The sequence below is a fragment of the Syngnathoides biaculeatus genome, chromosome 14, assembly GCF_019802595.1.
Source record: "Syngnathoides biaculeatus isolate LvHL_M chromosome 14, ASM1980259v1, whole genome shotgun sequence".
Classification (NCBI taxonomy): Eukaryota; Metazoa; Chordata; class Actinopteri; order Syngnathiformes; family Syngnathidae; genus Syngnathoides; species Syngnathoides biaculeatus.
Window position 1 is genome coordinate 17,840,924 of NC_084653.1, and position 24,552 is coordinate 17,865,475.

Consider the following 24,552-nt stretch of genomic DNA (forward strand, 5'->3'; position numbering starts at 1 on the left):
GGCAGCGTGAGATCGATTCCTGCTCAGTGGTATCAAAATGTGCCATGACTGACGGGAGACGAGATCAGGGTGTAGTCGGCCTTTTGCCCGAAGTTAGCTGGACGAGGCGCCCTGCTCCTGCAACCCTTGTGAGGATAAGTGGCTTGGAAAATGGATTAATCATCTTCTTTTCCTTTCAGCTTATCCCGTTTGGGGTTGCCACCAGAATGTCATCTTTTTCCATCTAAGCCTATCTGGTGCATCTTCCTCTCTAACACCCACTGTCCTCATGTCTTCCCTCACAACATCCATTTCAACATTTTCTTTGGTCTTCCTCTCGCTCTTATCCCTAGCACCTCCATCCTCAACACACTTCTACCAATATACTCATTCTCTCGCCTCTGGACATGTCCAAACCATCCAAGTCTGCTCTCTCTGGCCTTCTCTCCAAAACATCCAACTTTGGCTGTCCCTCTAATGAGCTCATTTCTAATCCTATCCAACCTGTTCACACCAAGCAAGAACCTCAGCAACTTCATTTCTGCCACCGCCAGTTCTGTTTCCTGTTGTCTCTTCAGCGGCACCATCTCTAATCTGTACATCATGGCCGGCCTCACCACTATTTTATAAACTTTGCCATTCATCCTAGCGGACACTATGAGACACCAGACACCTTCCGCCTACTGTTGCACCCCACTTGGACCAGTTTTTTTTACTTCCTTACCACATTCTCCATTGCTCTGTATTGTTGACCCCAAGTATTTGAAGTCATCCACCCTCGCTATCTCTTCTCCCTCCGCCCCTCACATTCATGCCCATATATTGTTTTACTTCAGCGAAGCTTCATTCCTCTCCTTTCCAGTGCGTGCCTCCATCTTTCTAATTGCCGGAAAATGTATTAATCGGTTAAAATAGCTGAATAATCAATAGTGACACCTCTATACTCCACTAAAGGAAATTACTCAACCTTTTGAGCTCTTTGCACAGGGGCCCAATGAAGGGTTATGGGTCATGTGCCACTCAAAACATGTTAAGATCATAAGAACACTAGATTCTTCGCTGGTCAAGTCCAACACTCCACAGGACATTAGTATTACCCTATTGCCGGTCATAAGTTAAGATTAACATACACATTTCATTTTTGCAAATTAATGTTCATGAGCTTGGATGAGCGTGAACGGACAGAACACTTGTGACATGGCAAGATTTAGGCGTTTAATGTCAACAACTGATGTGGTGACAATGGTTGCAAATGTACCAAACTGGATTAAGGTTGACAACCTACCAAATTCGTCCACAGAAGAATCAACTTTTCTCAAAAGTAAAATAAAAGAAAAACACAGCAGGTCATTCCACTTAACTGATTCACTTCAGAATAATATTGAGTAAATGTCACTGACAGGTAAAAGGCGTTTAAGTGCCTCGTTATTGTGTGATACACTGCATAAGAGGTTATACAGTATCAGTATAGACTTCCATGGCACGCTACTACAGTATAATTTTTGTTAGCCTTCTATTATAGGCACAACTCTTACCGTTTGGGTAACAGTAAAAAGCATGTGCCTCTTGAACACTGTATTTTCCCCATGGTGCCCAATCGGTTTATCAACAGAGCTTTTTTTTTTTTTTTTTTTTTTAAAAGTAGGTTTCGCAATTATTTTGTCATAATTATAACTTGCACCAAACCTGAGTAGTCACGATATACTTGTCTTAACATACAAAAATGTATGTACGTTTGTCTCCACTTCCTGTGAATGGTGAGCGTGTTCTTCTGCATCCCTTTGATGAAAACTTGATAATTAACAGTACTTAAGTGTAGAAAACGAAAAGGTTACTGAAATCGTCCACTTAAAAAAAAAATGCATCCATCAATATTGCAATTAAGGAATGACAACATACATAAGTTGAACTCCTGTCCGGCTGGATTAGCATGCTGCATAAAATTGCATCTTATTTAAACATAAAACTAGAGGAAGAAAATGAGGGCGCCCGTTCCGTGCCTTTTATACAACTTGTAATACTTTTCTTTTCCTATACGGAGATGTGAAATGTAGGGAAGGTGGCTTGCCCTCAATGTAAATACACACTTTTCCAACTGCCGGCCACACCCAACCTTAGCGTGCTCATCGGCGTGTTTCAGGAAGGAGAGACCAGCAGCAATTTGACACCAAGAGAAAGATGGGACTGGGGATCACAGTCCAGAGGTCAGAGTATGGAAGCTTTAACTTTCCTCTTTCATTTCTATCAAAGGCCCGCACACATACTTCATTTTTTTTTTTTTCGTACAATGTTGTGCCTTTCAATAAAGGGTATATCATTGCTGAGATTTCTCCTGGGGCACTTAACAAGGAGGTGCGCATAGTAGTTTGAACTGTGGGTAGTTTCTTGCATTTTCCATGTGAAGAACCATGGCGGCAAGCAGAAGAGGTTCGCTCAGTGTCTCTGGTCTCCCACTTCATGTGGCGACCCGCTAGGAGGGAGATACTGCTGAGAGGTCCGCAGCCCACCTGAGTGGAAAAGGAGGGGAGGGGAAGAAATGAGGTGGGAGCGGAGGTTAGCCGCAGCTCTGCAAGCTAGAAGAAAGACTGCAAGGAGGAGAAAACGGGGAAGAAGTACCTGCAGCAGTGCCAACCTTGGAGACTTTGCTTGGTTTGGAGCAAGAAGCAGCGGAGGATGAGGAAGAAGGGTGTTGATTGTGATTGACCTCAGGGTGCGCCCTCTTTCGGGATGACGAAGTCAAAGACATGGATCCGCTGTGAGGAAGCGCGATTCCTTCGAGAGTTATAAGTCCCGGAGGACCCCGAAACAGGCCCTCGGGGCCCCCTTGTCCGTTCCCGCTGTGAGAGTGGGGGTTGTGGTGACTGTATTTGTGATGGCGGTGAACACTGTGGTCGGCGCCTCGGTGCGGTTTCTCTTTGCTCACTAGAGGGCTGGAATGTTTACTCTTGTTGTTGGAGGCTGGGCCTTCGTCCGATGAACTGTGGCGCTCTGCTAACGAGGAAACCTTTATTTTCATCTTAAGCTCCTCCTTGCTTCTGTCCGTCTGGGCGTTTCCCCCAGGGCCAGGGATCGCCAAGTGATTAAGTGAACTTTTGTCCCATTTGTCACCATGGTGGCGTCTGTCCTGCCCGGACGTTGCGGAAGGAGCTCTGTTCTTTACTGGCGATGCAGTAGAACTGCTACCGCTACCTAAACTTTGAGCACTTTGGGACATTTGATGAGTCTGTGAATACCTTCTATGATCAGCCTGGCTCAAAGACGGTGGTGCATAGTTAGAGGAAGATGAAAGATCCCCTCTCATGTTGTTCTCAATTGGTGTGCCATGCTGCTCCTGACGGCCTTTCTGGCCAGAAGCAGCAGCGGCTTCTACACCATGCTTTTCTCTGTATTTGTCCAGTGACATTTTGGGTGCTGAGGAGTGTTGTGGTGGATATGAAGACGAAGTAGATGGCTGATTCTTACCAGCTCCACTTGCACACGCTCCTTTCAATTCCTGTTTTATGTTGAGATCTACAGTTTTCTCAGTTTTGATTGCTGATGGAGGTGGATGCAAAGAGGAAGCAGAGGTATGTAAGGACAGTGTCTGCTCTTGGTGAGAAGCGGTGAGGGGTTCCTGTTTTATACAACTGGATGAATACCCTGATTGACTTGGGTTGGTCTGGGGCCATTCACTGTGGCTAGGTGGGTTGTAAGGGCCAGAGAAAGCGTCCAGGGACAGCGGTGCACCTCCAGACTGAGCAGGAAGAGAGGCAGTAAAGGTGCCACCTGATTTGGAAAAACTTGAGCGATGTACGCCAACGAGTGAGCCATCGAGCAGGGAATGGTCTTGAAGCATTGAAGGTCCAGCGATGGAAGTGTCAGTCAGTTGGCTGTTCTCGGATTTGGGCTTCTTGGCAGCTTGGGTGGCCTGAAACACAGAGCATAATTTAAACTCCATCTACACAATACCAGTCAGTCTTTCAACTCAATGCTTGGTATCAAAGGAAAACTTCCATGCTAAGAAACGTGGTCCTTAATATAATGAATATTTTAAATATTAAATCTTTATTCGATACACAATGTGGACATTTCCATAATTTTAGCAGTGATAGTGGATACAAGAAAAGAGCATGCAAGAGAAGTCATTCGGCTGCAAATGCACCCGCCAGGTCCATAGAATAAATTAGGCCTGACTTTAGAATTAGGACTTACCATTCATTAAATAAAATGGGACCAAATGTTTTGATATGCACTGTTGACCATTGTAACCCATCATAGTTTAGCAATAAAGCTTTAATCAAAACGTAATTTCCAGCCTATAAGCCGCGACTTTTTTTCCCCACTCGCTTTCAACCCTGCGGTTTATGTGGTGATCCAGTTAATTTGTGTATTTTTCCTAACGGTCGCAAGGGGGCACTTAAGTGGAAAAGGCAAGAGTGAGAGGAATATATGTGCTGAGGAAGTGACTTTTGCCAGTCAAGCCTTGTTACCACTGCACTAGCGTGTTAGTGCTGTGATTTTTACCAGTATGTTTTGTTTTTTTCAACCGGCCCAGTTAGCACGGCGCTAACATTAGCGTGGCGGCACTAGCGTTAGCGTGGCGGAGCTAGCTTTCAACTCTCTGTGTACCGTCTTTCTTTGTACACATCTCATGTTTCCATGTGGGTTTCAATGTGGGCATTTGCGGCTTTTACACACTTGCGGCCTATATATGTACCAAATGGTATTTCCTTTACAAATGTACTGGGTGAGGCTTATAACCAGGTGCGCTGTGTAGGTTGGGAATTATGGTATGCCAAAACAACTTTACCAATACGCACACTAGTTAATTGTACATCATTCACTCAATAGGAGTGAAAATAGGAACAGTTTTGATGCCACCTATGTACTTGGCTTTTTTATTCACTATCAAAAGCATTTAATGGTATGCCAATTATCACAGATTTCATATTGTCATACATTCACTCAGGTTGTAGTGAAGTGTCAAATTCACAATTTCAAAATATTTACAACAGACAAAATGATAGGTCTTACTCTCCAGTTGCGTATTCTCTTTAACCGGCTGGGCGTCTTTTCCAAAATCTGTAGAAACTCATGTGTCAGCTCTGTAAAACATAAGCAAGTTGCATTAAGATAGCGTAGGAGGTTCAACCATAAACCAGTTACATTAAATTAATTTAAAGTGACATAGCCACAAATCGTGCAAGAATATTTGATACATCTTGTCTTACCATCAAGGAGCTCGAGAGTAACAGAGCTGTCCACATACACCCACCAATGTTTCCCATCAGTAGACACTGGTATCTCCCAGTTGGACCACTTGCATGCCAGGTGAATACACACACAGGCAATCACTGTGGGCTTGTACTGTAGGCAGAATGTAGTGAGGTGGAGACTGTTGTGTATGTGTGAAGGTATGCCCAGTGGACAAAGTGTGTGTGTGTGTGTGTGTGTGTGTGAGTGAGTCCATGCACGTATGTATGATGTGAATGAGTCGTTTGAGGGATTCCAGCCATGGTCAGGATTGGTCCCACATATGAAAAAGAAAAAGGAAGACAGAAGGAGCAAATGGTTTTAATGCATAGTTTGTATAAACAAAAAGCTGCAATATTTAAGATGTTTGAGTAAATAATGATAAGATTAACAGTAAGACAAGGTCTGCCATGTTAAACCAGCTCAAAGAAATTATGATGAACTCGATTATCCACTGAGGAAGACATTATCAATGCCACAGGGCATTGATTACCATTAACTTCACTACAGGATATATTAAAACAGCATATGAAATGCACACTTCCATAGCGGAAGTTGAGCTATGCTGCCATGAAAAAAAAAAAAAAAAAACCTCTAAATATCGACATCAAAAAATGTTCCTGAATCCTTAGCCGGTAACTGTAAATCTGAATTTACAAGTATTTAATGACTAAGTTAAGCACATTTACAGCATAAATTACTTTGGGTTGGCTGATTCGTAACTGAAATTTAATCTTGATTTAGAGGGTCTTCTAAGTTACAAAAACATTATACAGTAATTGAAGAAAAATAATTGCGTTGAACAGCGGGCGCAGTGTGTATGCAGATTCCCACATTCTAAAACAACAAATTCACTGTGATGTTATTCTGCCCTTTTTGAGCATGATTTAGGCTCTTTACTGTCAATCCAAACAAGAACAAGAATTACACATTGTATGTTTAAATTTAACATGTACTTTGTTCTAGCGTCATTCATGGAAAACTGCTAGTTTAATGTTAAGTACACAAACGAAAAAAAACTATAGGCAATAGGTTTCGTTAGGTAACAAAAAAAAAAATGCCTTTGAAGTTAAGGAAGTGAAACATCTTCAAATACTGTATTCTCATACAAATGTTATAGGAGAAAATACAAGTAATATGATACACACAGGTATTTGTTGTTGTTAATCTGAAAAATAGTTATGTTCATGCAGTTCAAGCGAAACCACCTTTTTTGATTCTATTGTAAAGTTTGTATCTCCACGCACACACCACTATCCCCCTAAGAAGAGCCCAAGGTGCACACCGGAAACATTTTCCTGTATTTTTTTAATGCTACTTCAAGCATATTATTTTCCTTGCTACTAATTTATTTCTGGTTTTCCTTATTTAGATTTCAAGTTAAATTTTGGTAGTTCGTTCAATCAATGAACAATCGTCTTTATTGTTATTTCAAGAACAAAATAATTTGTTTTCCCAATAATTACCAAGCCCTGTTATAACTGTACATGAATAAGCTAAATCGTCTCTTGTATTTCCAATAAATTGGCCCTACATGTCTTATAAAGGTTTGTTAGGTTAATTGAACAGTAATCTGTTAAGCCATTTTACAATTTGTCTACATTATACTGTAGCGAAATCTATCACACCTGAAATGAAAATTATGAAGGAGAAAATGTCTGAGTAAAATACAGTATGTAGCATTTAGCTGTGCATTGGAAAAATGTTGACATTATAATTTGCTAAAATCAGAAAACAGCCATAAAGAAAATTTGTTAGCTCAGGGAGAAATTATTCATATAAAAATACTATAAAAAGACATTTTTAATCAAACCCTTTGACGACCCACTTTCAAATACATCTAGTCCTGCTTCAAATGAAATTAATAAGGTAACCTAGAACATTTCATACGTACTCAGAATTTGGTGTTGTGCCCCAAAAAATTATCATTAGCATGCAGGTCGTTAATGGGTAAGATTAACTTTAGCGTAATAATACTTTTGATAAAACAGCTAAAAATATCAAATGTGCATTTACAGATATAATCATTAGAAATGAATATGAAAAGAGAATTTCAAAAAAAGATTTTGCTGTACTCACCAGAAGGACCTCTATGAGAAATGTTTACATCTGTGAAATCTTTAGCGGCTATTCAGGCTACCAAAGTGTCTTTTAGAATTCTGCACTTTTTCGCAACCGAACAAACATGTGGCTTTTCAAGCGCACCACTACACTTCGCATCTTGCATTCAACCCATCGGTGCCAACACATGGGTCCCTTGTACAATACACCGCACTGCGACTGGGGCCGGTAACGCCGCAAGCCACAAGCCCCTGTCCTGCTCCCTTTGATGGCGGGAGGGGAGCCACGGGGCAGTGGGCGAGCGTCCCAACAACCACCAGTGCAAGTAGGGCCCGTTGGACACTGAAAGGGTACCCTGCATTACAGGAAGCAATGGTGTGCAGTCAAAGTGCAACAAAGGAGGGGCAGGATAACAACCTGTTGGTAGCCATGAAATAGGAAGTCTGTGCCAGATCCTTGCTTGCTGTGTGAGACACAAAGACAAACAATATGAAAGGGAAAGCAATTACAATTCCTTCAAGTCAAACAGCACATGAACATTTACTTAACTTTTCAAGTAAATCATATAGTTAAGCTTTTACTTCAATTGAGACTCATTCAGCCAAGACTCAGAAAAAAAGATCCATTTGGCCGGCATTCTCCAATTAATTGCATAAGACGCTGCACAGTGTCCCAAGAGTCGCTATACGCTTTCTCCTATTTTGTTTCAGGTATCCTTCAGACCTACACGAGGCCATCTGCATTTAACAGCTTGGGCTTTACAATTGTTCCTAAGCATACTCATTCCTTCACCGAATGACGTCGCAGTGTTGCAAAACTGCCACCTGGCATATGTTTTTCTGTCCCTGACTGCAGTTCAGTGCCAGTTAAAAAAAGCATAATCAGGACAAAAAGTAGCAGCTTGTAGTCCGGAAAATACGCTGCAAAATTCTGGTTCCCAGTTTCAATCCCTACAGGCTGCTGACCCCAAAGAACAGGCTACCACCACCACTGATGAAATCAGAAAACTTCTAGATGCCAAGTAAAGTCTACGCAGAGGATTGAATCAACAAAAGATCAATTCAGCAGAGCCTTCATAGAGTGAAAAAGCTTTATACGTATGGACTTCAAGTGGTTAAGAATTATAAATTTATGCAGCCTTTGAATATCCTGAAGTTGCAGATGAGTTGCAGTACAGTTCTGCTACATGGTTTGTCAAAAACGGACCTTATTCGTAGAAACTGGCCATGGATAACGTAAATTGGCATCTGCAATAACGCAGATCAGTGTAATGGCCATAAAGGTTCTCAAAAAGGTGCTGAACTGCACTGATAAATTGGCAAGTCATGGGTAAGCAAGTGATACTTTCAGAAACTGCAAAGCCTAAGATGTCAAAGCCTGAATGGCCTCGTCTGTCCGAATGATACCTAAAATGAAATCTAAAAAGGAAGTGTAGAGTCACTTTTCAGACACCCTCTATACGCCAATAAATAGGGTTCCTACAATGAAGGGAACTGTGAACATCTTTGGAATGCTACTGCAACCAAGGAAAAAAAATTATCAAAAATCAAATAAAGTGGCTAGTGAGATCTCAAAAATCATATCACAAAATTAAAATTTTATTCAAATAGAAAATTTGACCTGCGAATATGACTGAGAGCAATTCCTTATAATTCAATCTAGAACTAGCTTATTGAATGGCCCTACTGCTCTATGGGGTAACTGTAAGGTAATCATCCAATAACGTCCAAATGAATTAAAAGTGATTAAGTATACAGTCGTACAATCACGGTATCCAGTTTTCATTGGCCTCTCGACCTATTTTATGAGGTGGGGTTGGACAGGGCAGAGGGCACAAAAACAAAAAGAAGCCTCTACCTCGCACTAGCTGGGAACATTTCACCACATCAGTGTGTGGGTGATCAATAGTAATTTCAAAGCCTGCAAGAAAATATACAAGAGGTGAGTCCAGAACACACAGGTGGGAGGTGACATGCCATTTTTTACCCTCAGTATTTTACACAGCTCTTCTTCAGTCGACACCAACAATGATAAGTGAGTGTTGAATTGGGACAAAGTAGGGTTATGGTAGTTGTTAATTTGTTGTTTTATGCCCAAATCTAAAAGAGTTATTATGGAAAATTGACTAATTGCTTTTACACAAACAAACTATAATCGGGTCTCCAACGAATTAAACGTCTCAATCTTTTGTGACCTGCCTATTTCCAAAAATGTGAACATGAGTGAGCCCTTATGGATTTTCAAGGAATTGTGACACTATTTGGGTACCATACTTTCCAGCCTACAAGCCGCGACTTTTTTCCACACGCTTTCAACCCTGCGGTTTATGCGGTGATGCGCCGCTGGCGTTAAACTACGTGCACCCAGGCTTATGACCAGGTACGCTCTGTAGGCCGGGAATTACGGTAATTGTACCAAATAATTTTTCCGTTTCTTTCCATATAACTTGGCAATAAGGCTGGTTGAAGAGCTGCCATTTCCAAGTTCCTACCATGTTATGCCTCAGAATTTTTGTCTTTTTGACAAGCACCACATTCAAATCTTCAGCAAAGTCGTTCCCTTTTCTCTCCACATTTTGGGCTTTTTGAAAGGTTTAACAATGCCCTGAAATAAGTTAATTGGTTCTGTGACCGCGCTAATGACTCTAAACATTTCTACCTCAAATTGTTTTCCCCCATCAAAATCAAACTAAGTTCCCAGCAGACCTTTACAATAGATTTGGCCCTCCGACATCGGACCGGCATCTTCCCCCACCAGAGCCAACTCACCATCAGGTGGTGATCAATTGACAGCTCTGCCCGTCTCTTCACTTTGTCCAAGACATGTGCTGGCAAGTACTTGATCAACAAACTGCAACTTAAGGTGTCCTTATGCTAGGGGCACGCATGGACACACTAATGCTTGAACATGGTGTTCGTTATGAACAATCTCTGATGAGGATAGAAGTCCAACAACAGAACACTGCTCAGGTTCTGATTGGAAGGACCGTTTCTCCAATTACGCACTTAAAGATCTCATTGTAGTTGCCCACGTTAGCATATAAGTCCACCAGCAGAATGATAGAGTCCTCAGTGGGAACACTGTCCAGCACTCCTTCTGAGGACTCCAAAAAGCATGGATACTAAGAACAGCTGTTTGGTGAGTTGGCACAAACAACATTCAGACGTGTCACCCCACCTGATTGCAGAGGGAGGCTACAGTTTCCTCCACTGGAGTCAACCCCAATGTACAGGCACCAAGCCGGGGGACAATAAGTATACCCATACCTACTCTGCGCCTCTCACCGTGGGCAACTCCAGAGTAGAAGTAGTCCAACCCCTCTCAAGTGGACCAATACCAGAGCCCAAGCAGTGTGTGGAGGCGAGACCTAGTTTCTTGACCTCACACACCAGCTCGGGTTCTTTCCCTGCCACAGGTGAAGTTCCACATCCCTAGGCCAGCTTCTATAGCCGGGAATTGGATCACCAAGGTCCCTGCCTTCTTCCACCGCACCGAACCCCCTATGACGCCTCCCACAGGTGGTGAGGCCATGGGAAGGGGGACCCCCATGGGTGCAGGCCCAACCACCAGGCCCAAGCCCTTCAAGCCCCACCTCGAGGTCTGGCTCTAGAGCCGGGCCCTTGTGACCCACGTACAGGCAAGGGAAACCTAGATCCATTGATATTGTCTGGTCCCTCACCGAGGACTTAAGTGCCATGGGTGACCCTACTAGTGGCATGAAGCTTAAAGAATCATTTGGACACACAACACCCCCCCACCCCCCCACATTCAGGTGACTGCTACCAGCAGGGGCTCAAAAATGTTGGTTCACTTATCAGGCAGCACTGCAGCTGATCTGTACAGTCACAAAGCCATACTCGGAATTAAGTAAGCTGTGGGCGTGTGTGTGGAGGGTTTGGGGGGGTGCTAAATTTTTAAGTCAATTTTTGAAAAGGCTATAAATTCCACCCAAGCCATTTTTATAAGTTAAGGAAAAAAGAATGACATGTCACCTTATAAGAATTCATACTGTAAAGTCAGACAATACAGAAGTGGATGTTGAGTTAAACTATCATTGATAAGAACACCTCCTACATGGTGAGCCAGCCAATTATGTTTGTGATACACAGTGGTCTCTCTCGCTCTCATATATCATCCACTCGGGTCACCATTACTTACCGAGCGTCTGCAGCACTATGGATTCAAGTATCACCAGCTCTTGAGCTTGCTGGAGGTATGCCTGAAGTTTGATAGACAGTCATTACATAACAATTGTAATGAGTCTATGATCTCACCTAACAGCTGAGTCGAAATGACCAAAGCTGAAACCAGAGAGGCCATAACGCTATTTTAACGTAAGCATGTGTAGCTGTCTAGATATACCAACAGCGAACATGACCCCATCGTCAGGGAATGGCGCAGGTAATACATTGAGAAACCGTGGCCAATGAGTGGACTGGAAAGACGACACATGGAAAGCTATATAATTAAAAAAAAAAAAAAAAAAACTTTACACCATACTTGACAGAGATCCTCCAACTTACATTACTCTTAGTGTCAAGAGGCGATTCCTGCGGGTTTAGGCAGGCGTGCGCAACTTTAATCACATATTCCAGTTTCCGTGGTTGCTCTTCCACTTTGGCGGCCAAAAATAGCGTGGTTGGAGATATTGTCTGCAAAGAAAATAATGGAACACGTTAAACAAATAAATAAATCCACCTTCAAAATGTAACAGTGATTTAAAAAATGTATTGAAAAGAAAATGGTACTTACATTCCTGTGAAATTTGGTAAACGAGTGGTGCATATAAAATCTATGCATGTAAACAATTGCCGTATTTATAGTTAGTTGAGAGCTGGAATGTGGATCAAGGGAAACGTTTGGATTCTTGGCTCACTCATCACGAGTTTTCAGACTAAAATCCAGATGAAAACAAGTACCAGGGACTCTCGGTTTATACGGCATTCAAATCCTAAAACAGCCATGTAATTTTACATTGTTCGTCGTCCAGAAAATCAAAATGCACAATGTCACAATGAGCTCCTACTGGAAGACAGAGTGCACAGCACTTTGCCGGGAATCTCCACTTTTTGTTTGTGTTCGGTTAGACATGTTAATACCGTTTTCGGTCCTATCTGCACGGTTACACTTTTTTCAAGCCATGCCCGTCTAACAGTTTTTGATTCCAGCATCCTTGTCAATTGCCCTCGCTCGATCTTCATCCTTTTTTTCTAACACTTTCGCCATCGTAAAACTATGAACACACCGTCGCTCAGTTCGCGCTATCACTCGGCTAACTAACGAGCTACACTGCGATTTCTGAGAACCGAGAACACATGTACATGGCAATGGTGAAACTCAATTAACCACTAACACAATTGGATCGTTATAATGTATAACTCTGTTGTCCAATCGAGTAATCTGCCGCAAATGAGTTTTCATGTTTATGTCGCAAAATGCAAATATTTACACTACCGAGCAAATTAAAACGGCATACGATAGTCGTGCTTGTCCTAGCACTAAGCTGAATTTGCAGCTCGGAGCCCAATACCGAGAGGCAGGCACACGATACCCTACCCCTACACCCCCCTGAAATTTTATTCAACGGATTTGCGCTTATCTCGGGAATGGTCATTTTGGTCTGAAAAAGTCAGAAACCTGCCGATCGGCGGAAAATTCTTCTCCCTGAACCTTGTCTTTGTGGCTTTTTATTACAATATACAAGTATGACAAAGGTGATACATAGCAAAGTAGACAAGTGTGATTTAACTCTTATTTGTGCAAAATATAATTATGAAGAATCTAATAACACAATATTATGTATCCCAAGTTAAGTGTCTCACCAATACAATTTAAAGTGTCTAAAGTCAACATGGTAGGTCAGTCTGGTTTCAGTTGTATGGCGTAAAGTTTCAATTAGCTTCGTGTGCCTTTGGGATGCAATAAAAGCTCCAAGAATCTTTCGTTGACAATCTGTATATACAGCCCAACACGACAATTAACAGAAATAAACGTGAAGACCTCGATAACTCATGACCGGCGGGCGATTGACTTCCGACAGGCGTTCTGCCAACCGAGACACCACGTGATCGTTTAGTGACGACACGGTCCAAATACTTACCTCAATGTTGCGCAAATTGGAGACAACTGAATGAATTCGTGAAGAGCGACGTACAAAACAAAAAAAAAAAATCTCAGGCGTAGTTCGCGGTCGGCATTGCGCGTACGCCTGTTTCAGGTTTTAGTAAACAGGCGCGGGACAAATTGACACGGACGCAAACCTGATCCACGCACGGCCTTCTCATCGACGCGAAAGGAGTTGGATGCTAGATGCTACTTCATGGCTGAACACAACGTGTTCTCTTCGGTTTACCTCCAAAATAACGCACCTAGTTTGAATAAGACACTTGGACGTAAGCATTCGCTCCTAAACAAAACCATCCAGACACATTCCGTTGGTATCGGAGCGCTCGTTAGCTTCCGCGTGTGGCTTCGGAACGCGTCTGTTTACGAAGGATACACATTGAGCCGCTGTCCCATATCTTGGATCAGATTCGCCGCTTGCTGACGGTAGGACAGTTCCCGATCCGGTTCCACTCCGCATCGGCGAGACGGCGTGCTTTCGAGCTGATCCCGGGTGAAAACCCATCTCGAAGACGATCCCCGGCTCGCCGCCATTGCTCTTCGACGCTCATGGAGAAAGCGGATATGACGTCGGAGGACCGGAAACTGAAAATATGACTTGAACTCAATGCACGCGAGGCCGACGCACAAACGCACAGATAGGGGGTCTAATTTTTGGATCGAACTCTGAAATGAAGTCAATTGTCCTCAATATTTTAATATTTGCACCTGTATAGAAGGTATGGTTGAAAAGTTGGTGACTAAAGATGAGTGTATTCCATAATTGAAGCCTGACTTTGAATGAAAGTCGTTGTCTTCAAATGTCCACGAATCAGCAGATGTGATAAAATGTTGTCACCAGGTGTGAGTCAAGACCATCAATTCCTCTGGGTGGGTAGAGTCCATGTGTACTCTTCTGAAATTTTGACCAAATTTTTTAGATTTTGAAAAAGACTGTTCTGTAGTCTCTCACCTGCACTTAGCTAAACTCTTTATTTTTTTTTAATTGTGTATGTCTAGGTATTGAAACGTAGACATTTGCAAAGTGTTTGCAATGGTTTCTTTTTTTTTCTTTCCCTTTTTTCTGTCAATGTGTAGCTTTTATCCCCCTTTAAAGCAGTTCCTTCCTCTCACAGAAAAGTCAGCCTTACCATATGATTAAAAACATTCTTGCATTGGGCAATAAATTCCAAAAAGAGCAAATCTAAAACAAGACTGGCCTTTTATAAAAATTTAATCCATGCTTCTTGAGTATAGCAACAACAACAAAAAGTGTTTATTGATTAGTCATATTTCATAATGTAATTTGATCCATGTACAGTTGACAGAAAATTAATGTTAATCAGATTTTATGCGATAAAATCTTACACCCCAATATCCATTTTTAGTTGGTTTAAACCATTTTTGTTGGTTTGAAGTCTACTTCAGACGGATGTTTTGTAGTCTTATATATCAGACAGATTTATGGACTTTAATAATAACCATAATTGAAAAACAACTGACCCCTTGTAGCTCAGTGGTTAGAGCATTGGTTTTGGCAAACCAGCGGTCATGAGTTCATATACCATTGGGGCCTCCTCTCCCCACGAGGGGTTTGGGTTGCAGCAAGGGCATAAAAACTATGCTAAACAAATATGAGCGTTCATATGAGATGATACGTTGTGGTGACCAAAAGAAACTTGCTAATACTTAAAATGACTGACAACAGCAACAACAGACTTGTGAGTGTTCGAACGCTGTCACAGGTTTGATTCCATCTGCATGTTAGTTAAATTGTTCCTTTTTGAGGCCCAAAAATTCTAGTGCATTTCCTGCCAGCAGCTTATCCTATAAAACAAGAAGACAGACAGCACTTAGCAATATTTGTGTTTTATGATGAATCATGTGGTTGGTCAGTTAGGTAGCCCGATGATAAGCAAATTACCATAATTTCCAGCCTACAAGCGACGACTATTTTCACACGCTTTCAACCCTGCGGTTTATGCGGTGATGCGGCTAATTTGTGCATTTTTTTCTAACAGCCGCAAGGGGGCCTTCGAGCGGAAAAGGTAAGAATGAGTGTTGGAACCCCAAAATACAGGAAGTCATCCAAGGAAAGAGATTAGCGATTAATATATGTGCCGAGGAAGTGACTTTTACCAGCCCTGTTACGCTGCGCTAGCGTTAGTGCTGTGCTAGCCTGTTGCTGCTGTGTTAGTGGCGTGTCTCAGTGATATTTACCGGTAAGTTTTATTTTATCCTGCCCTGTTAGCGCCACGCTAGCGTTAAACTCTTTCTGTGTACCGTCTTTCTTTGTAAATATCTCGTGTTTCAATGTGGGCACTTGCGACTTTTACACAGCTGTGGTGTATCTATGTACCAAATGGTATTTCCTTTACAAATGTACTCGGTGAGGCTTGTAACCAGGTGTGCTCTGTAGGCCGGGAATTACTGTACATACTGATTTCCTTGAAACTCTAAAGAAGGGTGGCATGCGGGCCAAAGAAAACATTTTAAAGATTGGTTGGGATCATGATGCCGGAATTTATGACATTATTGGGACAAAATGGGGCCGTAACCCAACAGCTGCATCAAATGGAGCCCTATAAAGTCATGTACAGTGTATTGATTCAAACATGATGACTACCTTTAGTGTTTCATCAAATTCTTCCATTGATTCGATAAGAGATCCAGGTTGGAGTTCGCCGAGTGGGAATGGGTAATCCGTTCCAAGCATCACTTTATCCTGAAGAATACATCAGATCACATAAGATCCTTTTTTTTTTTTACCACCTTCAAGACATGGCAGCATACCTTTCCAATGACATCAGTCAGTAGCTTCAGGGAAACGGGATCGTGAACAAGGGAGTCGGTGTAAAAAGAACCAAGGTATTTCCGGGGATTGGACTCGTTGTCCACAGCGCACAAGTCAGGCCGAACTTTGTGGCCGTGGTCAATTCTACCAATGGTAAAGGGGAAGGATCCTCCTGGTAAAAAATGAGGAATAGATTTTGACTGTCAAAGATAAAACATAGTCTATTTCATGTTAAACATATCATTTTCTGTACCTCCGTGAGCAAAGCAGACCTTCAATTTTGGAAATCTCTCCAAGACACCTCCAAAAATCATTGAGCAAATCGCCATTGTGGTCTCTGTAGGCATGCCTTTTCAATGAAAATGAAAAAAGAAATAGGTTTATAATAGGTTGACCTGTTCTCACAGGAATCTTAGGAGAATTTTGTACTAAACGCAAATTAGTGCATTGTAATAGTTATAAAATGATTATTTTTATGTTTTTGTTTTTAAACACAAAGTAGACCACCACTTTTCAGGGGCATTAGGGACTTGTCTGGAGCACAAATAGTGGCAATCCACAGGCTTTGGACAAATTATATATATATATATATTTTAAAACCCCACAAATGATTGACTAAGCAGGGATAAGCCATCAATAGGTGTTTTGGGGTTGGTTGCCCCGCCCCCTAAAAAAGAAAAACCTTCCTCTCTTGGGAATGTGTGCTGTCGTCCCCTTCGCTATTTTTCTTGAGCAGAAAGCCTGATGTCACCTTGTTGACATGGAAACAATATTCAATACATCCTGTTTCTACTCCGTCTCCCTCACCCACCAGCCAGGGCAGCCAATACTTAGCCATCCTCCCATCCGTCTGCATGTCCCAGGGGTGTACAAAAATGGAGCAATTCAGCGCTTCAGCCTCCTGCGTGCGGAACAGACTGCAGTGTCAGTATTTCTTAATGAGCAAAAACACGACCTCCGAGAATATCATGAAGGTATCAGACGTGAAGGACGGCGAGGTGTAAATATTGAATTGTTTACAAGGACTACTGCGCAAGCGTCCTACCGGGACCATCTGCAGTAAGCGGAAATCTTACAGCATAGAAGGGATCAAGGTCAGCCGCGTTGAGGTCCCAGTTGTTTATATGTGAGCCGATCTGCACCCCAGGGAAGCCCAGGTCCCTTACGCAACGCCGCATTTCCAGCACGGCCAGGTCGGGGGCTTGCATGGGCAGCGTTCCCAGGCCCACGAATCTTTTGGGGTGGCTGCACACTGTCTGGGCCAAATCGTCATTCAAAAGGACACAAAGATCCAGGGTGTCATGTGGTTTGGCCTGAAAATGAAAAGAGTGAATTAACATTGTTGTGATTTTCTGTGCTGCACAGCTGAGTTGGTGATCGTCTACGTTCAGAGCATGCTTAAAGGTCCACTGACATGAAAAGCATGATTTTTTTTTAGTATGTTTTTCATTTTTAAATGAATCAGCCGGAATGGACCCATCTGTTTTTTCACCACAAAACATGATTTTGATGTATTTGGGTTTTTGTAACTCCCGGTATGAAAATCCTCTCAAGGAATTTGTTTTGGAGAAGAAGGAAGAAGTGATGGTATCAGTAGGAGCCCAGTCAGCCGGCCTCGTGTGTTTATACTAGTTTTACCTGCTAGAAGGTCGCTCTTTGCTCCTTCGTGTTAGCCAAAATGCCGGCTCGTTGTATTGCTGGATATTGTTCGAACACTCGGGAGGATGGATTTACTTTTCATATGTTTCCAAAAGACCCGGTTCATTGTGAAAAATCGATTGCACAGGTGCAAAGGACAAGAGCTTTGTGGGTTCCAAATGACAGGTAGGTGTGTATACAGCTACTAAAAAGAATAATAGTTGTGGGAGGGCGCATGTAATCCTCTCAGAACGTAACAAAAGATCCACGTACGTAAGTCGGGTGCTAAATGTGTCGATATGCGCGACGGCGCGCCGCGTCCGCTGATCATGGTTTTGGCTCATCACGGCGCCAAGGTGGCTCATCGTGGTACTGGGCTGCTTTACGGCATTGTCGTCGCTCGCGGCTGAGTACTCTACGTACTGTCATACATACTCTCGGGGTGTCTGTTTTTAGTTAGAAGTGATCCGCATATCATCTAAATATGTCTCGAAACGATAGGGAATATTGCCACGGTCTCTTCACTTGATTGTGAGATGCTCTCTTCTTCGAAAAGAACTTCTGTGTCAGAAAGGGCGTCGAAAAAATCCGAAAATGTCTTGCTCCTCTCCCATAGCAGGTGCCACTACGTGTTTTCAATGGCAAATGTCCCAGTGTAACATCTGCTGATGACGTTGCAGGCAATATGGCTACTACTTAAATGTCGAGTGAGACTTTTGCAACTTTGCGCATGGATGACACGCTCTCCGCTCATATTTATTTTTTTGTACGGACATTGAAGTGACTAATATGTATTTTTCATTACAATATCTATTTTAGGATCTTTATAGGGAAGTCACTTGGGCTTTAACTCTATGGGTACTACGTGTCTCAGAGGCCAGTGACAAATGTGCAAATCACTGTAATGATTATTTCAAATATGTAACTAGTAGGGCCTGATGGCGTGACTATAAAACTATTTCCCATTACTGCTGAAATGAATATGATTTCGGCGCGTCTTACCCAGTAGCTGAACATCACAGGGACAGTGGAAAGGGCTTGAACTGTGACACCTGAATATAGTCATAATTAGAAACGGTTTTTAATTTCATTCGTGGGTGATGTGATTTACCATATCGATCCATATCTTGTATCCGTGCCTTTGCATCCCAGCAGTTTTCTTGAATCACACGAAACAGCTTACCGTCCTTCATCATATTCGCTTCACCCTGAAACACATTTACTGTAAAATTTATAGAAATGTTCTCTTTTGCTTTTACATTAAAAATATCAATTATATGGACTTTTAAATACTTGAAAATGTATAATGTGTCGCATTTAAAAGCAAGCCACGAGGTCCCCGCTGGTCAAACCTTTTATTTGCTTCTCCTTTCTGTGATCATTTGCAGAAGTTCTCCATATGTTGTGTTAAACAAAAATAAAAAGCCATATTTGTGTTAGCTGCATAACAGCCACATGATGGCAGTAGACAACCTACAGTTTGAGTTTTTGATGGACAAACCTAATTGACAAGTGATTTGATGATGAATCAAAATGAGCTAAATTTGCTGAATCGATAATTCAAATATGTATTTGAAATATTGCATGTTATTACTGTTGTAATTGTTAGTATATATGCCTTATATTTCTTAAAGTTGTTCGAATCTCGGCCCAGGCCCTTCTCAGGTTTGTATTTTTTCAAATCAGTGGTTTTCTGTACTTTTCCCCCCCAATTTCCCCTAAAAAAACAAGAAGCTCTCCATGTACCACCATAATAACTGAAAAATAAATAAATATAATACAGTAGATGTTTTATTATATACGATATACTGGTATTTAACATTATTGTAATCCACTGTAACATAATATTGCACACAGTTTGAACTTTGATGCTGCACGTAATTATGGGAAGATGAACTGCAATTAAGTGAAATCAATTTGAATGTATTTCACATTAAATTAAAATCACAATAAACAGTTTGAAAAGCTGAAATGCAAATGTATTGCAAATTCAATTTGAAAAAACTGACGCATTTTCTGAAGTACTGTACATTGGATTTCTTCTCTGGGATTAAAATGACTGTAGTCCAATAAATGAAATCATCTTCCTGCAGTTGACTCACCTTACAGTGATGCTGAAGCTGGACGAAGCCATCATAGCCGTACCTCTGAAATGCATACACACTATTGGAGTTTTCAGAACATTTTAGCTACTAATTTGGAATATGAAATCATTTCCAGTATATTTTCACATGTGTTCCTTTGCATGCAGCAGCCTCAATTAATTACATAGTATATTACATGCAAAAAAACAAAAACAAACAAGTATTGTTGACATGATTAGCCACAAAAATCATAACATCTAAATGAAGTGGAAGTCTGGACTTGTACATATGTGTATATTTTAGAGAGAATTACAATCCACATAATAATACAAATTGGGAGTAAATAATGTCGGTTTGAGCATTGTTGGAACTTATATAGGCAATCTAGTCATGTTTCATTGTAATAATGGTGTATACTGTACGTTGTAAAATATAACAATTGAGAAAAATAAAAGTGAGAAATGAAAAAAAAATCCCCTCCGGCAATAAATTTTTGCCAATCATTAGCGAAAGCCAAACATAAGAAGCTAGTTACAGATTAAAGTTTAAGCACTGATGTATGGAGCGAGCTGTCCTATTTCCCACTACTGGGAATTTTCTGAATGTTTTTGATGGCATTTAGAAAAGACAAAAACTAACACACAAATACATTTTTGTGCTTGAGTCATATCAAATCTGGCCTTACGGACTTTGAGGATTCCCTCTCCTCTTTCCATGCTACAACCAGCTGCGGTAATTCAAATGTGTGCCACGCGAACGTGCCGTTTATCTCCCTACCTTCTTCAAATCGGGCCATTCCTTTGGTAAAATATGATTATGTATGTCAACCTTCATGCTTTTGGAAATGCAGAGGTCGTCTTGGCAGCGCTTTCGGTTTAATGACAATGAGGAAATCCGGCAAAAACGGTCAGCCGCCCTCAACGGGGAAAGCAATGACCGTCAGGTGAAACAACTGCTGCTGAGACAGCCTTTGTCATTCATTAACCAAGATTAGCACAGATGTTTTCTGGATGGACTACTTGTGTTTATTCATATTTCTTAAACCATTTTTAGTGTCAGCGGCCTAAAAGTAGCAACATTTCTCGACTTTTGAAGTGTTTTGGGATCGTATTGTCCACACCCATACCATGACGGTCCTTCCAACATGCGTCACTGGGATAAGGTTTGGATGTTGGTGTTGCTATGGCATTTTCTGCCACATTTGGCATTTTTTGTTCCTCACAAACAATTCAACTTTGGTTTCATCAGTCCACAGAATATTTTTGCAGGAATGCTACGGAATGTCTGAGTGGTCTTGAGCAAATTTCAAATGTTTCGTGATTATTATTTTATCACAGCGTCGGCATCCTCCTTGGTGTTCTCCAATCACCCCACTCTTGAAATGCTGGCCTTTGTGGAAGTCTTCGGCTGACACAGGACAGCTCATTCTTTTGTTTTTGTTTACCACATTAAAGTCCCACTGTCATGAAATGCATGATTTTTAGTATTTTATTAATTTAAAGAAGGCAGCCGGAATGGACGCATCCATTTTTTCACCACACAACATGATTTTGACTTATATGGATTTTTGTAACTCCTGCCATGAAAATCCTTTCAAGGGATTTGTTTTCTACAAGAAGCAGGAAGTGACATTAGTAGCAGACGCCCACTCAAGTGGTATCATCTGTTTATACTAGTTTTACCTGCTGGAAGGTAGCTCGTTGTTCCTTCGTGTTAGCCAAAATGCCGGCTTGTTGTATTGCTGGATATTGTTTGAACACTCAGGAGGATGGAATCATTCTTCATACTTTTCAAAAAGACCCGGTTCGTCGTGAAAAATTGATTGCATGGGTGCAAAGGATGAGAACTTTGTGGGTTCCAAATGACAGGTAGGTGTGTATACAGCTACTAAAAAAAAGTAATAGTTTGGGGGGGGGGGGGCGTAATCCTCTCAGAATGTAACAAAAGATCTGCGCACGTAAGTCAGGGGTGCTAAATGTGTCGATGTACCCTGTCGGTGCTGAGCACGACTTTGGACGAGGGCTCATACATGTGGGAGTCTGTTGTTAGTTAGAGGTGATCCGCATATCATCGAAATATGGCTTGAAACGATAGGGTAATATTGCTCCGGTCACTTCACTCCATTGTGAGATGTTCTCTTCTTTGAAAATAGCTTCCGTGTCCCGTAGAAGGTGGCACAGCATGTTTTCAATGGCGAATGTCATGGTGTGACGTAATGAACAGAGGATGCAGGCAATATGGCTACCACGTGGATGTTGAATGAGACTTCTGCAACTTTGCGCATGGATGACACGCTCTAGCTCATATTTATTTTTTCGTATGGATATTGAAGTGAATAATGTTATATGTATTTTTCATTGCAATATCTATTTTAGAATGTTTCTAGGGATGACACTTGACTTTTAAGCATTCTGCGCTGTTGATTTGCAGTCATCTTGACAGGATGACCACTCCTTGGAACAGTACTGAACTTTCTCCTTTACAGAAAATTTGTCAAACTGTGGACTGAAAAAGACTTTTAAGGATACTTTTGTAACCTTTTTCCAATTTTTTTTGAGGAAACAATTCTTAATTGTAAGTCTTCTTATAACTCTTAGTACACATCGCATGGAACACATCTGGAGAAATTCCATAGAGTTCAGACACTGTTAGTATATGACGTGATAATCAGTTTTAGGGGAACATCAATTAGTCGCAATTATTCACAGATTGCAGTGGTTATCATTAACCCCGTGGGATCCAATTGTCCATCGCCAAATTGTTTTGTCATGGATCAGGTCAGAGCTAAGAACCATAAACCGGACTTGTCTTGGGAACAGGAGAAGCCATTCAAGTGTGTCAATAGGTGACCGTGTACAATTCCTACATGAATGTGGCCTATGTTACTAGCTATCGACACACTTTCAGTTTAAAATATGCATACTGTATGGCATACAGCTCAGAAGGTCTCTGTACTGCATTCAGGCAGGAACAGTAATCAGTTATGTGGCATCATGTGCTGTTTGGACACCATCATATTTCCTCACCCATTGTTTGACCACGGTGGTTGTTATTAACACACAGTCCTTCAGCTCTCACGTGTTTAATTGCTACAGAAATGCCACATTAGCGATGCAGGATTTTGACCTAACTTTGCAGCTACTCACTCTGTGGTTGTACTGTTTGCAAGCTAACCGTGGAGGTTTTGGGTATCGGGAGACTGCTTTGGCCTGTCTACGGTTCCTCACAGGTTGGCCCCCATGAAAAGAAATGTCACTACTTTGTGCTGTGAGTTAAAACCAGACTGCATTTAAGAGTTGGGCAGGCTGCTAAAACCAAAATTATACACACCCCGGACATACAATGTGCCAATGTGATATTTTAATGATTTATATCTAATGACTGACAAAAAAACCCAACAACAAAACGTTCGAGTTACACATTGGGAGAATTTTTGGTACTTTTCTGTTGGAAAAAAGAGAAACAAAAAACTCCAGCCCCACCGGGCCAGGTCCTGCTGCATTTCTGTTGGTCTCGGGTCCAGTCACCCCACTTCTCAGCTCTCCTGGTCCTCCAGTTTGACAATGCATCATAAACCCGTCAGTTGGGGGAGGGCAGTATCAGGCTTTGCCAGGAATTACAGCATGCCCGGCCTGCTCTCTGGCCCGCCATGCCTTTCATCGGCAGTTTTATAATATCTAGCACGTCTAACTATTATTCAGCTGTGGTTTTTACCATATTCCTCTTAACTGGTACCTAAAATCTTCTTCTATCATTGCCACAATTAAAATACACATCAGCATATATTTTTAAACAATTTGAATAAGAAATGGGAGTATTTCAAAGTCCCCTCTTGCATAACAAAACTGTTCCAGCACGAAAGGGGTACAAATCCATCATTCTGCATGTCCGCGCTGCTAAACACTACGGGTTGAAACAAACAAGCAAGCAAGCAACCATCATTCAACTTTTCCACCTCCCTCACGTTTGAAGGGGTGCCTTCTGCAGGCTGCACATTTTGCTTCAGAATAAATTGATATTATTGAGATTTCATTATATCCTACACACATCCAAGAAATTCAGTGTCGGATGGAACAAACCAGCCCTAAAACATACGTGAGCCTCTTCCTTGTTTCACAGTTTTCGGACTGCTGTTTTATTTGTATGCTTCTTTTTTTCCCATCCATACACATATTTGGTGTCACTTGCCGGAACGCTCCAGTTTTGCCTCATTTGTCCATTTATGGAAGCACATTTTCCTCTTTTGCCAGTCAATATGCATTTTGAATTATAAGACTCCCTTGTCATTAACGGGAGGCTACCAACAACGTGTGTACCCTTCAAAATCATTTCTTACCAACTATTCACACTTTAATGTGCTACTTCTCAGGTGGAGCAGGTTATTTTGTATTTATAAATAAACTTCCCCCAAATAAATAAATCATGGAATCGTGTTTGCTGTTTTATTCACATCAAACTCCTTGCCTGAAAGCTTCATGCATGGGGTTCATGCAAACCTGAGTGAAGGGGGCAAAAGGGGGAGGAGAGAAAATGTGAGGGTCCCCCCCCCATTTCCCCCCCTCATCTCCCCCCCCCCCCCACACACACACATTACGGTATCGCATCGCTGCATCTAACTTCAAACCGTCTCCCTGCGGCTTGCTTGGATGGCACTTGGCTGCT

At 41.7% G+C, this 24,552-nt stretch overlaps 3 protein-coding genes and 1 long non-coding RNA gene across 6 annotated transcripts in view; 1 reads left to right on the plus strand and 3 right to left on the minus strand.

Annotated features, from left to right (window-relative positions):
• Positions 1-1,181: 1,181 nt before the first annotated feature.
• LOC133511974 (cyclin-T2-like) lies at positions 1,182-5,523 on the minus strand. Its single transcript, XM_061841129.1, has 4 exons — positions 5,190-5,523; positions 4,993-5,063; positions 2,596-3,886; positions 1,182-2,486 (listed from the first exon to the last, which is right to left on the minus strand). Exons 3-4 carry the CDS (start codon positions 3,812-3,814, stop codon positions 2,413-2,415), a joined length of 1,293 nt encoding a protein of 430 aa, XP_061697113.1. The 5' UTR covers positions 3,815-3,886; positions 4,993-5,063; positions 5,190-5,523; the 3' UTR covers positions 1,182-2,412.
• Positions 5,214-13,946, minus strand: LOC133511978 (cyclin-T2-like). Its single transcript, XM_061841135.1, has 7 exons — positions 13,772-13,946; positions 12,025-12,106; positions 11,796-11,924; positions 11,431-11,491; positions 9,130-9,192; positions 7,291-7,735; positions 5,214-5,353 (listed from the first exon to the last, which is right to left on the minus strand). The coding sequence occupies exons 1-6, from the start codon at positions 13,927-13,929 to the stop codon at positions 7,656-7,658; spliced, it is 573 nt and encodes a 190-aa protein (XP_061697119.1). The 5' UTR covers positions 13,930-13,946; the 3' UTR covers positions 5,214-5,353; positions 7,291-7,655.
• Positions 13,947-14,152: 206 nt separating this feature from the next.
• LOC133511979 (uncharacterized) lies at positions 14,153-20,109 on the plus strand. Its single transcript, XR_009798085.1, has 3 exons — positions 14,153-14,265; positions 15,396-15,422; positions 19,900-20,109. It is a non-coding gene; the product is annotated as an uncharacterized LOC133511979 (long non-coding RNA).
• acmsd (aminocarboxymuconate semialdehyde decarboxylase) overlaps positions 14,582-24,552 on the minus strand; it is a 28,963-nt gene continuing 18,992 nt past the window's right edge. For 2 of the 3 annotated variants that reach the window (XM_061841132.1, XM_061841131.1), the window contains exons 2-10: positions 19,909-19,953; positions 18,918-19,014; positions 18,809-18,858; positions 17,245-17,481; positions 16,976-17,069; positions 16,422-16,517; positions 16,168-16,340; positions 16,001-16,099; positions 14,582-15,201 (exon numbers count right to left, since the gene is read on the minus strand). In XM_061841132.1, the coding sequence (XP_061697116.1) occupies positions 15,139-15,201; positions 16,001-16,099; positions 16,168-16,340; positions 16,422-16,517; positions 16,976-17,069; positions 17,245-17,481; positions 18,809-18,858; positions 18,918-19,002 (897 nt within the window). In that variant the 5' untranslated portion in view covers positions 19,003-19,014; positions 19,909-19,953 and the 3' untranslated portion in view covers positions 14,582-15,138. Of the gene's footprint in view, positions 15,202-16,000; positions 16,100-16,167; positions 16,341-16,421; positions 16,518-16,975; positions 17,070-17,244; positions 17,482-18,808; positions 18,859-18,917; positions 19,015-19,908; positions 19,954-20,667; positions 20,792-24,552 lie in introns of those variants that run through there. The other variant, XM_061841130.1, reaches the window with a different exon arrangement.

Coding starts and splice junctions, on each gene's coding strand:
- LOC133511974 (XM_061841129.1), bottom strand. CDS start 3,814: ATGCTTCAAGACCATTCCCTGCTCGATGGCTCACTCGTTGGCGTACAT. Junction 2,487..2,595: donor CAAGGTTGGCACTGCTGCAG/GTACTTCTTCCC, acceptor TTTTCCACTCAG/GTGGGCTGCGGACCTCTCAG.
- LOC133511978 (XM_061841135.1), bottom strand. CDS start 13,929: ATGGCGGCGAGCCGGGGATCGTCTTCGAGATGGGTTTTCACCCGGGAT. Junction 11,925..12,024: donor TTACCAAATTTCACAGGAAT/GTAAGTACCATT, acceptor TTTTCTTTGCAG/ACAATATCTCCAACCACGCT. Junction 9,193..11,430: donor CATAGTGCTGCAGACGCTCG/GTAAGTAATGGT, acceptor ATTTTCTTGCAG/GCTTTGAAATTACTATTGAT.